At 37.2% G+C, this 16625-nt stretch overlaps 1 protein-coding gene across 2 annotated transcripts; it reads right to left on the reverse strand.

The window, feature by feature from the left end:
- Positions 1-3113: 3113 nt before the first annotated feature.
- LOC121865471 (zinc finger protein 665-like) lies at positions 3114-15761 on the reverse strand. Of its 2 annotated transcripts, none has more exons than XM_042364937.1 (3): positions 15689-15761; positions 9991-10545; positions 3114-6048 (listed from the first exon to the last, which is right to left on the reverse strand). In XM_042364937.1, the coding sequence occupies exons 2-3, from the start codon at positions 10436-10438 to the stop codon at positions 3938-3940; spliced, it is 2559 nt and encodes an 852-aa protein (XP_042220871.1). In that variant the 5' UTR covers positions 10439-10545; positions 15689-15761; the 3' UTR covers positions 3114-3937. The 2 variants fall into 2 exon arrangements, with proteins under 2 accessions (XP_042220871.1, XP_042220873.1); XM_042364939.1 differs by having other exon boundaries at positions 15561-15690.
- Positions 15762-16625: the final 864 nt, after the last annotated feature.

The raw sequence follows: 16625 nt of genomic DNA on the forward strand, positions 1-16625 counted from the left end.
GTCATCAATGTCGCTTTCTTCAGACAGGTTTATGTACTGTTCAAACTTGCTGGTTTAAGGTATTGGATCATCTTGAGGGAGTGAAGAGGCAGCACTGGTGGGGCGTGAGGAGACATCACTGGGGGACTTCTTAAAATAGATGTCCAATTTAGACTGCACAGTTTGCTTTTTCTTTTCATTATAAATTTCTCTGTAGCAAGCAAGTGCATCTTGGATCATTCTGTCAACTTTGGCATAATGCTCATAATTTTGATCCATGCCATCAAACATTTGCATTCCTTTATTAATTGTAGCAAATGCCTCTGCCATTTGCTTCACTGAAAACTTTTTGGGGGGGATACAGGTCCTTGTACATTTAGACTGGCTTCTTCCTCTGCATCTTTGTGTGCTTCCAGTTCGATGAGATCTTCGTTACTGAGCTCTTCTGCTACACTTTCAACCAACTGTTCAACATCTTCATTATCAATTTCTAACTCCAGCTGTTTACCTAACTCCATTATCTTGTTACTAATATCCGAAATAACTTCATTTTCATTAAATCCTCTAAAACTGTTCACATATCTTTTCAGGATTTTCTTCCATATTCAATTCAGGCAATGTTTTGTAATCTGATCCCATGCTGCACTAATGTTCTTTATACACGACAAAACATTGTACTCCTTCCAAGACTCTCTTGAGCGTTTCCTCACCTTCAGTAGCAGCAACAGCCTGAGCGAAGGTCGTACGTAAATAATACGCTTTAAAGGCAGCAATAGCACCTTGATCCATGGGTTGGATGACTTAGGTAGTGTTAGGTGGAATGTACACTACCTTAACATCAGGGTGCATGTTGTCCAGGTGTGGTGGGTGTCCCGGAGCATTATCCAAAATCAGCAAAATCTTTAATGGAATCCGTTGTTGCAGACAATACCCCTTGGCTCGAGGAATGAAACAATTCATGAACCAATCCTCAAACAGTACAATGGTCATCCAGGCTTTCTTCTTACTGCGATAAAACACTGGCAGTGTGTGCTTGCTGACATGTTTAAAAGCCCTGGGGTTCTCTGAATGATAGATCATGAAGGGCTTTAGCTTGAAACCAGCAACATTCCCCCCCAACAGAAGTGTAATTCTGTCCTTGAATCCTGGCATTATTTTTGCCTCTTTGTGGATGTATGTCTGCTCAGGCATGCTCTTCCACAATAATCCAATCTCATCCACATTGAGCTGCCTCTCCACTCACCTTAACATTGTGTAAACTGGAGCATTTTTTAAATCTGTTAAACCACCCATGACTTGCTGTAAAGGTTTGCTCACATTCATCTCCTGCCTGCTCCTTCAGGCTTTGGAACAGGCTTCTTGCTTTAGCCTGTAAGGTTAGAAGGCTTAAGGGTACTCGCTTTTGTATCTGGTCTTCTATCCATATCACCAATAATTTTTCCATATCGTGAATAGGACCTTGTCTTTTCTTCGAAATTATAGTTCCCTTTATTGGTGTTGTTCCTTTCACTACATCACGAATACGTTCCTTGTCCTTCAGAATAGTGGATATGGTCGAGTGCGAGAAACCTAGGTCGCGTGAGATTGTTGCTACAGTTTTACCATTCTCATACTGCATTATCATCTTCATTTTCATCTCAACAGTAATTGCCTGTCTCCTTTTCTTCGGAGCACCACCAGCACTCTCACTTGTACTCTTTCCAGTCAATATAAAGTCAATTAAATACGTTAATAACTTAAGTACACAGCGCGATCAGTATAGGATACGATAGCCAAGCACCAACTAAGCGTTGTACTGAATGAGTGTAACCACGCGGTGACCCATGCCAGCCACGCTCTCGCTCGGGACGGAAACGTTTCGGTATAGAAAATGCACGCGTCATTTGAAAAATTTTGGTCACGACTGCGGCGGTCGTATGACCCGACGGTCATACGGTCAGAGCAGGTCGTAAGTGCGATTTGACGTAAGTTGAGTTAGTCGTAAGTCGGGTTATCACCCAAAATATTAGTGTGCATATATGTTTGAATTGTAAATATGATCCAAGTAGTATGTTTATAAGAAATGTCAGAGTTTGTCCTTGTACCTATCATCCAACTCATCAAAATCAAAGCTATCCTACAAATAAGAAACATTTTCTCCTTTCTTCCATGGCAGCATGAAGCTCTCAAACAGGGTTGACCAACACCTCAAGTAAAACCGATATACACTGTATACTGTACAGTATAAGGTGGAAATACAGTACACCTGTACTTCGTATATGGCAACACATAGTGGGATATCTATGGACACCATTACCACTAAAATTTAATGGTCCAATGCCTTGCACAGCCGTAAGAAACTTCATATTTACTGCTGTAGTGGATAGAACAGAATTGAGACACCATACATTTACCAGCTGCAGCAAAAGGATTAAATTACCTTTCCATCATCAGAACACAAAAGTATCAAAAATAAATATATTAATGTATTATATTTCAAAATTTTCTGATTCTAGATTTATATCAACAAATTATTTTACAGTATATAGAGACAGTACCTGAGTTACGAACTCCCACACATACAAACGGGATCCCAATACAGTAAACCCCCGCTTTACGCGGTTTCACTTTACGCGTTTCCACGTTTACGCGGTACCCTGCCGAAACCGGAATGCTCACTTTCCGCGGTGTGTGTACCCTTTTACGCGGAGAGCGGCGCGAGCAGGGTGCGCACAAGGTCGCCCAGTCATCAAAACATTACCGAGTTCTTCACCCGCCACCCACCACAGCCGGCCCAAGTCAGTGATAATGATAGTGAGGATATGGACTTATATGGACTTTGAGGGGTTTGACAAAGAGGCCCTGCAAGCCTCTGTGGTGGATAAGTGATACAATTGATACAAGTGATACAGGTGAGGGCCAATAATCTGCCCTCTGCCTCGGAACCAACCCCCCATCCCCGTGTGCCCAGTCATCTTTTCTACTAATTAATATAAGTGTTAAAAAATCTAATATTATTGATATTTCTCTTAATTATTAATTGTGAGTGCATACCATCATAAAATTAAGAAGTTATTTTTACTACAACGTAGGTATTGTGTCTGAAAAAGTGGAGTTTGGGGGTCGGCCCGGTCTCTATTTCAATTAATCCCATATGTTATGTTGTTCACTTTACGCGTTTCTCACTTTACACGGGCCGCCGTGGGTTCAATTGACCGCGTAAAGTGAGGGTTCACTGTACTGTACAATATACTATTCATCAAAAAAATCTGAAATGAAAATCCTGTTTTTTGCATCTTTCATCACTTAATATTGTTTAACATCACTTTATTTACAGGATTTTCATTATTTGTTATATATGGGATAAAAATGTTTTGTATGGGCAGGGTTGTAACTAAAATCCACCCCCCCCCCCTTTATTTTTATTATTCCAGTTTAATTATCAACCTTTCATGGGGTGTCAAAAGCCTTACAAACAGGGTCCAGGAACATAACACTATTTGCGTCACTACACAGGCCATGGGGAGCAAAATGTCTCTCTTGACGCCGAGTGTTCACAATGGTCAGACCACTCACGCGGGGATCCGGTGCATAAGATATTATCTTTCCACACTCATTTCCAGCCATTCCATATCATTTATACAACTACAGTATTTTGTTCTTTTATCACTTAGTCAGATACTTTATCTTTTTAACTCAATGAAAAGAGGAAGAAACAATTTGCATAATTTTACCCGTAAATAAATGTAAAATAAATTAAATGAAAAAATCTATATATTTTGGATGATGCAGACAGCGTCATCGGCATGTCTACAGGCGAGATTTGGACTGCACAAGTGGCCAGCAAAATGGTTAATTAGCTCAACAGCAATTCCAAAACAATAACATTTATTGAGGGAAAATTATGCACATTCTCCTTTAACATATACAGTACCTGTATACCTGTATATATACCAGTAAGTTTTATATACAGTACCTTTCACTGCCGAACAACCTGATATTCCACACCATCAATCTCTACATGTGTAGCATATTCAGGAATGGAATCTGCATGGATGCTTACCAATCCAGATGAAGCCGTTAGTATTAGAGATTGGTCACTACTTTCTATCACCTCATACTGCTCACTTGTCACTTGATACTTATCTCTTTGTGGTTCAGTATCATGAGATGACTCCATTTTAATGTTGTCTTTACTAGGATCTAATGAGTCATCTGGTAATGCATGAGCATCATGTTCTTCTCTCATATGCTTAAGAACAGCAGCAGAAGATGGTAAGTCAACACCACACAAGTGACAACGGCGGCCTGGAGCACGTGGAGCACGACGGTGCTTCACTATCTGTACTGTAGTGCTGCCATCTGGATGTTTCAGCTGTATTTGCTCACCATGTACACACTTTTCATGTTCTGTCATATTATATTTTGAAGCAAATGCTTTGCCACAACTCTGACACTTGAATGGTTTCTCTCCTGTGTGAGTGCGATAATGGAGGGTAAGCTTAGAAGGAAGAAAAAATTTACGTCCACATATTTTACAACCATAACGCCGAATTTTATTGGGATCCAAGTGATATCTACGTCGATGGAGGTTCAACGTATTAACAGTTCGTGCGGCATAGTTACATTGATTGCACTTGTATTTCTTTTCAACTGTGTGGCTGGAATCAACATGCGATAACATTTTTGAACGATAGGCAAATTTCTTGGGGCAGTGAGGACACTGAACACAAGCTTCCTTGTGAACTACTTTAATATGGTGTATAAGTGAATTCTTTTTAAATGATCTTCCACAAAACTCACAAACACATTGACCATGTTGGTACCTTACATGAATTTTTAGTTTAAACTCACAACCTAAAGAAGCATCACATAATGAACAGTTATATGGAGCTTTACTTATATGCTGGTTATAGGCTTCTTCTCTTACATATTTTTTGCCACAATGTACACATTCAATCTTGTAAGAGCGAATATTATCATCATTGTGCTGTGTTTGATGGTGCACCTTGAGCTGTTCAGGAGTTAAGAACTGGTTGCCACACACTTCACAAACCTGGTCTGGGGCACCTTGGTGAATGCTAAGATGTTTCTTTAAATTTCCAAGTAGGGAGAATCTCCGTCCACACGAACGACACTCAAAAAGGCGATCGTGAAAGCCCAAGTGGGAATAGTACTTACGAGCTTCTGTAAATACTTTATCACAGTGACTGCATTCATAAATCCTCACCTTTGTTGTATGCACTTTTCTATGCTCCTTAAGCTGTATGCGCAGATCAAATTGTTCACTGCATTTTAAACACTTGTACATCACTTTCCCATCTTCCTTTACAACCTTTTCCTGATGATACTTTTCTCTTGCTTTATCTGAAGACTTTTTAATGTGCTTAGGTATCTTGTAATCAGTCTCTGGAGCTAAATCACTTATACCAATTTTACGGACTTTATTCCCACCTGAAAGAGCTGCATTGCCATCAGAGAGGTTATCACACGTCCCTTCCTCTGAATCCTCCTCCCCCTCGTCATAGTTATCACTGCTGTCAACACAATCCTGAACAACAGCATCAATTAAACTCTTATAGTCTACATCCTCTTCTGTACATTCCTCTTTAATTTGTGACATACCAGTAGGAATTATATTTTTTATATCTTGATTATCATTCCAATTAATCTTTAACCCTTTATCTTCTACAAATTCATCATCAGTTACAGGTACTTCTCTATTATCAATTTTCCAATCATGATCCTTAACATCATCATCATCATCATCATCATCATCACTCATTTCCAGCTTAACATGAACTTCCTCCTCACTCTCAAGATCATACTCAAAATCTGCATCCCGTTTTTCTCTCCTTTTCCTCCTTCCTGAAATTATATCCTTACGTTCTGTCAACAAACTATTAGTAGATTTTGGTTTATTTGTTTCCTGTACTGAATCACAGATTATTTTCTTTTTTCTCCCTCTTTTCTTTTTAACTGGTTGTGTGTCTGAAACAGGTGGACAACCATAATGTGGTAACTTTCTGGGGGCCTCAAAGCTGGTCTTCTTAAGAACATTGTTAGACTTGTTTGCTGCTGATGATGTTCCTGCAATGCAGTAATAAGAAAATCATGTTGCAAGTTTTTACAACACTAGTTATATTACAGTGAACCCTCAAAGATCCGGACTAAAAGGGGGGACCACCTGTCCAACAAAGCCGATTGGTCGAATCTTCCGGCGAATGTACTAAATGTATAAAAACGATAAATAATGATAGAAAAAACACTATAAATACAGTACTGTACATACTATCCTGACCGCTGGGTAGTTATACAGACTTTTTCCTGTGAAAAAGCCATTATTTTGAGCAACATATTACTGGACTCACTTTGTACTCAGATGAACTCCACTAAAGGACTAAAATTTTTCTCTCTTGTGCAAATTAATTGCTATCTTACAAGAATTCCAGCAATGCAAGTTATATTCTGCTAAGTTTAGTCTGTGACATTTTATAAGATAAAAAAACTTTACGCCTATAACCACCTTCACCCTGGCTGGGAGGATGGGGAGGGCCGAGGGGGGGTAAGGTGTTGACACAGCCGGCGGTGAAGGTTGGGAAGGTTACCTAGTGGTATTTATTTATCTGTCATATACGTAGATGGAGTTTAAGTTTTTCGCTTATAAAATGTCACTGAATTGACTTGACAGAATATAACTTACATTGCTGGAATTCTTGTACGATAGCAATTAATTTGAGTACCGATATAAATATCCCAAAGTTTGCACTAGACATAAAAATTTTTTTTTAATTATTTAGCACATTTCAGTACAGGTTTGCCCTTAGACAATTATTTCTTTTACTTTTTTCACAATATGTATTTAGGATGGTGTGTGCCTGTAAATGAGTAAAAATAAAAAGAGAAAGTCACATATATCTACCTGAAAATACAAGTTGAAAACCTTGTACTTAAGTGTACTACACTAAAGGATAAAAAAAAATTATCTTGTGCAAACTATGTAATATCTACACTCAAATTATTCGCTATCTTGCAAGGATTCCCGCAATGCAAGTTATATTCTGCTAGATTTAGTCTGTGGTATTTCATAAGATAAAAAACTTTGAGACTAAAACTACTTTCACCCTGTTTTGAGAATGCTTTTTAGCCCAGAACCCCTAAATTTGTTGTCGGAATCTTCCGAAATCCGGATTTATAGGGTCCAAATCTTCGCGGATTCACTGTATCAACATCTGAATATTTTTTAAAGTCTCTACAGAAAATAATGACCAATAGTAGCTACAGTACTGGGAAAACATGGAGCACTTCCTTCTTTTTGGCTTTTCTAAATCTAAATGATCAAGCTTTCTTTGAACAGGTACTGCATTTGCTAATTCTTCTATATAATCGACAGAATTTTTGGGGATCACCTTTGATAGTTAGTGATTGGATATATCAGTGCCATATTCTCCTGCTCCCTGAACAATGGTGAGGCTATATTTACCGTATTTTATGGCATATAAGAGACACTTTTCGGTCTGAAAAATAGTTAAAGAAATCGGCCTGCATTCTATATGGGAAGTAGAGGTCTCCCATATGCTAATGAATTCCCTAGTTGCTGTCTCCAGTAGGCTAAATTCTACCTAATCCAGAATTACAAATACCCGGTACATTATTGCTTACTTAAACACATTATTATTACTTTTAATTTTAAAAAATATAATAAGTGTAAATGTAAAAGCTGGATTTATAACTACAGTACTGTACTGATGATAATAACCCGAGACGATTAACATCCATACAGCAGACACCCAACTCTTCAGAGGTAGCTAAGCAGTAACCATTTCTGAACTCTTACAAGCAAGACTATCTATTAATGTCTACAAATACCTGACATAAATGAGGATTTACAGATAACTTTCGTTTCACATTTGCATCTGTTAACATTGCTGGCAGCATTGTAGCCAAGATAGACTTGTCCTTGTAACCACCAGGCTACTGGGCCAAGCTGTGAGGTGTTGTGGTTGTTTTTCAACTCTTATATTGGGTAGATATACATAACTTTCTTCATTTATTTTTACTCGGTTACATACACATACCATCCAACATACAATGGACATATTGTGAAAAAGGTAAAAGAAATAATTGTCATAAGGGCAAACACAAAGGAAATAAAAATTTCTTTGCTCACGAGTTAACTGGCTCAGTGGAGGAATGGGAGAAGAGTGCGTAGTGTGGGGGGGGGGCAGGTGTTGGTACGGACTCGGTGGAGGTAGTGTCCCTGCCTGTCTGCATTACTATGGTGAAGCAAGGAGTGAATGTAAATGGCAATTGTGTTAAACTTTCATTTGGCTTTTATTTACTGTTTAGCAATTCAGTATTTTTGGGGTAACTTATTTATTGGTATTATTTTTATTTATTCCTCACATTTACTGATACCGTATATATTATTTTAAGAAAACTATGGCTGCAGGAGGAAAATACACAATTTTTTTTTCTTCCTAAACACTTCCTGCTAAAATGGCCATGTGTCTTATATGGCTGTGTGTCTTATGTGGCCGTGTGACATATGGCCGTGTGTCTTACATGGCCGTGTGTCTTATATGGCCGTGTGTCTTATATGGCCGTGTGTCTTATATGGCCATGAGTCTTATATGGCTGTGACTCTTATATGCAATAAAATATGGTAACTACTGTAACTTTCATCAATATCTAAAAGGGTCCCCCCAAAATATGAATGTTGCCAGAAAGACAAAAGGGCTCTCAAATGATTGCCCTGACTTAACCTAACCATTTTTGTTATCAAGCAGCTCTGAGGTCTCCCATCATGTTAGTTGCAGTTGGTTTCACTGTGGTGATATATATATATATATATATATATATATATATATATATATATATATATATATATATATATATATATATATATATATATATATATATATATATATACACACAGCATTACCTAAAAAAGGTTTAAGATGAGTTCATCTTACATGATTAATGTGCTTTCAAGGGTTGTGACAGTGACCTATATGACGTTACCCAAGTACATTAATATCCCCGTTAGCCGGAATCCCTCAAACCCGGAACTCTCTGATAGCCGGAATTTAAATTTTTTCAGAAAATTGCTCCCAAAGCCGGAATTTTCCAACAAATTCCAGCTTTGGGAGCAATTTTCCGAGGGGCACATTTTTCGGAAAATTACGAAAAGTTTTCCCAATACCCGGAAAATTACGGGAATGGGGGAGTTTTTTCCTGGTTTGAGAGATGAAAATCTGGCGCATTTTCTGGAAATTCCGAGAAAAATTTTCCGGTACCCAGAAAGTTCCCAGGATGAGGGTTTTTTCGGGTTCGAGAGATGATGTAATGGACAATTTTTGGAACTTCCGAGAACATTTTTCCATTACCCGGAAAATTCTGGGGACGAGGGATTTTTTCTGGCTTTAAGAGATACGGAAATTTCTCATTCCCAGAAGTGCTCTGCACCAATTGTTCCGGCTAACGGAGATATCACTGTATTAGTTTAAGTAAGACATTGCAAACAACCAGACGAGTTGTGTATTCATGAAGCACAACAGGTAATGAGTGTGTTGTGCTCCAGGAGACATAACTGCAAGGAAATGAACAAAAGATAAAAGTGGAACTATAATAAGTAGAGAAAATATGATCCTATTTGAGGCTGAAGGATAAAAGAAAGGTGGGCAAAAAATGTATATTACCTGTCCAGTGATAATGATAGTGGAGGTAAGAAACAAAATATAAAACAGTACTGTACTGTTGTGTCCATGCCAATATTCCAGTTTAGGGAACGGAATTGAAGCAACTGTTAGCAAAATGAAAAATTGTGAGGTATGTAGAGGGTTGATCACCCTTTCACGAGAATGTCTAAAACAAATTGGTGCTTGGACGTCCTACATATAATACCCAGATCTGTTTTGAGATAACTTCTATTAACCTGTCCCATTATAAAGTGAGAAAGATTAACAGAAATTGAATTTAAGTTATTAATTATGTAAAATGTATATAAATGCATTCCATTAGTGAACTTACTTCCAATTTGTTGGAGAAATGGTATCTTCAGAGACTTCACATCATTTTGTCCCCTCAACTCACTTGTCTGAAGACTTGGTACTGAATTTGAGACACCATCAAAACTATCAAAATCATGCTCCTTTTTAAGATTACTTTTGGAAGATGCTTGGGTCAAATTTGTTCCTACTCCAACATCAATCAAGATGGGAATGTTGCATTGTGTAGTTGCTGAGGTGGGTGTTGGTTGAGCACAAAATAAAATAGGAATATTGATTACAGAGGGGCAGGTGGGTACTGCAAAGAAAGCTGGGTCTGTCTGACAAGGAACTGAGCACTTATCAGAATTGATGAATAGTATCTCTTCTTCACTCTCTTCATCATCAACAAATAAGATGCATTCTCCTCCTGCAATACCCTTTTTCACTAACTCAAATTTGTCATAACCACTGTCTTCAGACATTATCATTAGCAGGTTGTGAAGTTACAACATGTTTGTAATCTGGAGGAAAGATTTTGAAGCTTTGGATTTTTCATTATCTACCATGCTCCTTCCTCAGCAATCTTTTACTGTACCTGAAAAGAAAAAGATGATTACCAGGTATACAATACAGTACAGTACTTCTATATCAGAAGACAATTTACAAAATTGAATTACAATTACAATAAAAATAATAAAATTCTTACAAAAAACAAATGATAAGAACAGTGATTTTGCAGGAATGGACCATCAAATACTGTACCACAGTACAGTACTAAACTTTAAAATATATTACTTAGTGTTTCATTCCTACTGAAAACCACCACAGTTCTGTGACTGTTGTTGGTTTTATTCACCAAAGCACTAAGTATTGGTGGCAGCAGCCTACAATACTTCTTGTTTCTCAAGTAAATTTAGTACAGTATAAATTTAGTACAGTCTCCCCTCGACTTACGACATATTCGACTTACGACAACCCGGACATACGACGGCCCAGTTTCCTCCTCTGCTCTATCCAATTACTGTAGTCTCCATGCTTAATTAAAAAATTATTGAGGCCCCATATGCATTCAGCTGACTACATTAAAGGTAAGTGCAGAGTAACACTTTATTAATTTTTCATTACTGATTACTTTTACTATACTGTACTGTATTTCATTTTAGAATTTCTATGTATTATTTTCACCTTTTCGACTTACGACCAAATCGACTTAGGACCTGGTCGTCGGGACGTAACCCCGTCGTAAGTCGAGGAGAGACTGTAATTTATTGTGCTCCCATATTGGATTTGGATTCTGAGCCCTAAAAAAGACATTTCAGAGCAAATTTCAAAGAAACCAAACCATTAAAGTTTATGGGAGTGTTTTTATTCTTAATTAACAAATTTACAACCTATCAATGCATTTGAGTACATGCAATTTTCCCCATGCCACTTCCTACATGCATTCAGAACATCATGCCCTTACAATTCGCTGATTTTTAATTCACAGCCCTAGATTATTCACGGATGACACCCTGGATGTACCCAAGAATGTCTGCGGGCAGTTTTAAAGTTGCCGGCATTTTTGTAGCCAATTTCACTGGATTTACTGTTATTAATAGTGTTTACTAAAAGAATAGTGCTTAACAGTGATTAATCATGGCATTGTAGCTCATCATTGTAACCACCAGGCTACGGGGCCAAGCTGTGAAGTGTTATGGGTTTTTTTCAACTCGTTTTCAACTTGCATATTCTGAACATATGCTATGTGCATACTGTACCGTACTTACAGAACAATGTTTAAAATCCCATTAAATTATAGCGCAAGTCCTTATACACAGTCTCCCCAAACTAACGCATGCGTCACCAGCCTGGTCGTCTTCTCTCAACTCCACCCAACAACGTCAGCTAGAGAAGGTACAGAAAAGGGCCTGCAGAATCATGCTCGGCGCAGAATACTCAGGCTACACCAACGCTCTCTCCACCCTGGAAATTCCATCCCTCAGTGACCTCCACCACCAAGCACTGGAAAGGTTTGGCAGCCAATTAATGCACCACCCTCGTCATCGCCACCTCCTGCCACTGGCAGCCCCCTGCCCACCTCGCGCAGTCTGCCACTACAACAAAATTCAGCCCATAAGAGCCTGCACCGATAGATATAAGAATAGCACCATCCCATCTATTGTTAAAATAATAAACAACTCCTGATTTATGTACTGTACAGCCCTGTAAATGTATTCAATGCATATTATATCATTATATCATTATGTATATTTTCAGCCACCGGCTGCAACTCTATTAATAAACCGTTTATTATTATTATTATTAAAATCACTTAATTTCAAAGAAAAGAAGAAATAGAAAAACAAAATACAGTAAATGAAAGTAAAAAATAGGTCACCCGCTAAATAAAATACAGGTGCTCCTCTACTTACAAACAAGTTACGTTCCTGAGGCTTGTTTGTAAGACCAATTGTTTGTAAATCCAACTTTACTCTTGTAGATACCAAACATATTGTAAAAAATGAAAAGATTAGTATGGATATTTAGTACAGCTATACCCTTTAATACAGCCTTAAAGCCTGGCTCACTCTTCTCCTCTTAGGTAATGTTTGTTCTATCTGGAATTTTCTTCAAAATAATCCAGTCTCATCCACATTAAACACCTGTTCTGACAGGTAACACCCCTTGGTGATGATGGTTGTATCTCTGGAAGTTTATAAGTTGAACGTTCTTTAGAGGAGCACCTGCACTGTAAATTTAAAGTTTAACCCCATTCGTATCGACGGGTGTTTGTAAGTCAGACGTTCATAAGAATTTTATGATAAATAGCGAATCTGTATTTGATTATTGGTTCACAGCAAAATATCTACTGCCTTTAACATAAAATAATAACAAATTCAGTCTTTTTTTCTTGTTACTTCGTTGTTTTAGTTTAATCTTTTCTTAATTCAACACATTGATGATCAAACAAGGGAATAAACCTATGCCACAGTAGTGACAAGCAAGTGGAGTACAGTACAGGTACAGTACTGTACTATGTTTTTATGTAATAGTGAAAGAGTATCACACATTACCAGGAACTTTAGGATTTTTTTTATATAAGATAAATGCTTTCTTACCTCATAAACATCACATAAATTGAGAGCAATTTAAAACTTGATTAATTTTGATTTTGTGATTTTTTTCATCCTGAACATTCACTTACATTGTTGCGCTATAACATCACATTTACTGTACATATTTACCATTTAAATGCTGAGTGTTACCACATACAATGCTACATCATATGATTCATTGGATATTAAATGAACCAACCTACAAGTAAGCTTCCTATTCTAGGTTAGATTTAGATAGCTTGTTTGATAAGGTCAGGAAAATGCACACACAATCGTTCATACAGAATATGCAAAAAAAATAATAATAATAATTAGAATACGGTAAATAAAAGGGGGGATTAACAGTTCTTATGTGGTCAGCAGTAATCCTCCTCACTTTGAGATTTTCATGAGGTAAGAAAGCAATATTTCCTTCTGGCACTACCTTTATTTAAATTTATTACTTTGGTGGGAAAATGAAGACAGTGGCTTGTTTAATCTCCCACTGTTCCTGATGAGTTTGTCTTTCATTGTCCAGTACTGGTACACAAGGAAAACTGAATACCCAAAGAAAACCTGCAATGTTTGGCAGGGTCACGCATGGCAGCACCCTTTTCACATCCAACCTGGGGTTGAACCTGTGACACTTAGAAAAAATGCAGTTTTGATCACAAAAAATTGGCCACGGCTTTGAAGCAGAGGAAATTTGTGGGGTAATAACATGCAAAAAAAATATAAAATAACACCAAACCTAACAAAATGTAATCTATTACAGAAAACTTTAAAATGTGTAATTTTTATGAAAAGGTTCCCAAATTAAGAAATCTTTCAATAGAAAATGAATTTCTTTGGTTTATCAAGAGCATCCCAAAAATAGTAGAGGAAATAAATTTTTGCCAAAGAAAAAGATCATCAAGAACTTAAACTAAAGAATCTCGAATATTATTACAGTACAGTATACATGTCTAACCTAACCTAATCAGAGAAACCAGAAGTAGCTGACCTAATCTCCTATCCAGTGGGAGAGTCCCTTGGATCCCCAGTGTGCAAACCTAACCCAACCCAAAAAGACAAAAGAAAAACAAAGGAACCTAAAGAGCCAAACCTGAAATGAAAAGGCCAGAAAAGTTGAAGAAATATAAATTTCCAAGGAAAACGCTATAAACTATTATTTTTTATTTATTTATTTGGTAATCATTGATTACCAAACCACGGCCGAAATTCAGAGAAAACGATTTTAAAAATGCCGCAATTTCAGTTTTTTTTTGGACACTTGTAATTTGTGCAAATGTGTTAAAAAATGTAAAGTATTTCTAAAATAAAAGAACCTAACCTTAGAGTCCCTTGTCTTTTCCTTTCCTCCTCTTTCTGCTAGATTAGGTTAGGTAGGTTGGTTCCTTTGGTGTAAGAATAGGTTTTTTGGTGTTTTGGGGGTTAACGCTAGATTAATGCTGTCAACGATTCTAGTAAGAACACACTGCTTTTCCACCATAATTTTTTTTTGTTAATTGCTAGTGACAGTGTTCTCTTTTGGGGAAGTGTTTCTTTTTCCTGCATGAACTTAGCTGTTTTTTTTATTGGAGAGAGTTTTTTTTTTCTGGGAAAAAAAAGTTTTCCTTATTTAACCTAACCTGACCTATACCTCTAGCGGGGGGGGGGGGAGATTATACCCCCCATGAGTGGTTATAAATTGTCAGTATCTAGCTTATCCTTTTTTAACCTAAAGTAACGTATTCCCCTATTGGGAAAACGCTATTTTATTCAGAGTTGGGTCTTGTATTATATAGCATGGTAATGCAATTCAGACGACCTGCGCACTAACCACTATGGCTCGCCGACGGTATTATAGTTTAAAATAAAATAAAAAGTGTCTTTGCTGGCGAGATTGCTCGCAGCACTTAAATAAACGATTGCCGCTTTTGGAAGTGTTTTCTCAAATCTGACCTCCATTTTTGTGCAAATTAGCAGTTTGTTAAAAATTTTAAATTCTAATATTTTGCAAAAAATGCTCATATGCACAAAAAGTCAGATTTAAATAAAACCTCCAAAATAAAAAATAAATAAAAAAGTATTATACCAAAACCTGAGACCGCTAATGGACGAATATTTACCAATGTACCTAACCTTACCCAACCTAACCTAACCTTACCTAACCTTACCTAACCTAACCTAACTGTATTATTATCGTTTCAGTCATCCAGTGAATTTTAGGATCATAAATTACCACCGTCCAAGAGAGGTTAGGTTATGTTACGTTGATATTATGTTTTTCTGATGGTTTGTGAGGTGTTTTTGAACGACTCTGACCTGCTTTCAAGTAAGTGGATGACCGAAACGATAATTTAACCTAACTTCCTAGCCGCCGGACTCCCCGCCATATTAAACAGAATGTACTTCTTTTGATATCTAGTACCAATGAAAGTAATTTTGTTGAAGTGGAATGGTAGTGTGTGGAGGGGAAGGGTTATATCTCCATAAAGAATAATATCCGAAGGAATTTAAGATCAGATTCTAGTAAAACACAACGACATACACTTAAAAAAAAACTTATTCTTAGTAGTAATTTCCTTGATAGACAAATTTCAGAATCTTTATCCCCAATCGCTATAACATGTCTTCTCACGAGTATTTTCACACACTAAACAACCAACAGTACAGTACCGTATAGTGGTATTTATTTACTCCTCAGTGATCACCACAGGACAAGTCTACCCCGAGTCTCAGCCCTTCAAATATTTTTAGATGTTTTATTCTTTTATAAATTTTAGGTAAATCTTTAAAATATTTTCCATGTGTCTACAGATAAAATTTAAATATACATATTTATTTAATTCATTAGACTAGAACAAGTTAAATAAATGTACCAATACCAAAACGGTTATGACTGAAATTGGTAAATGGACGATCCAATTACGTTCGTGTATTTGTAGTTTAAAATAATACATTTGTTGACACTTCTTTGCTTACCAATTAGAAAGTTTAAACTCGTAACATAATATTATGGTCATTTGGTGTGGTTACATTCCTACAGTCCATGTCGCCATAGTTTAAAGTTCCCCTGACATGGGAGTGGGTTAGGTTGAGCACTTACGTTGTCCATTAAGGATTATAAATTCCTTTGGTTTATTAAGCTACAATTCTGCTGGAATCTAGATACATCCAACAATACGTAAGTCTCTCCCCTTTAGTTTAATTTTACACCACGTTGAGTCTTCAATAAACAGCTTTCCCCTGTACCCTCACTTGGCTGGCTAAAGTCTTGCAAGTTGCCTGATAATGATATATAAATGAATCGTATTCATTTTCAAATTCTCCTGCTCTTGTACAACAGTTCTAAAGCACCTACTATATGGGGTTGATGGGTCTTGAGTAAAGTTTCAAACTCTGCTCACTTGTCAAGGAAAGTGTCATTGTTAGTGTAGATGACTTTCACGCCGGAAATAATCCCCGGTAACGGCTCTGCAGATATGACAGCAGAGTGCATGTCACCCAACTAGAGAGGAGTTCCCTAACTTTTTATTTTTTATACAAGTTTATTTACCAACACAAAGAGTAGGCTGGGATAGCCTTGGATATGCACCCAGTGTCTTCGTTGGTT

Source organism: Homarus americanus, unplaced genomic scaffold (genome assembly GCF_018991925.1).
Source record: "Homarus americanus isolate GMGI-L3 unplaced genomic scaffold, GMGI_Hamer_2.0 scaffold25483, whole genome shotgun sequence".
NCBI lineage: Eukaryota > Metazoa > Arthropoda > Malacostraca > Decapoda > Nephropidae > Homarus > Homarus americanus.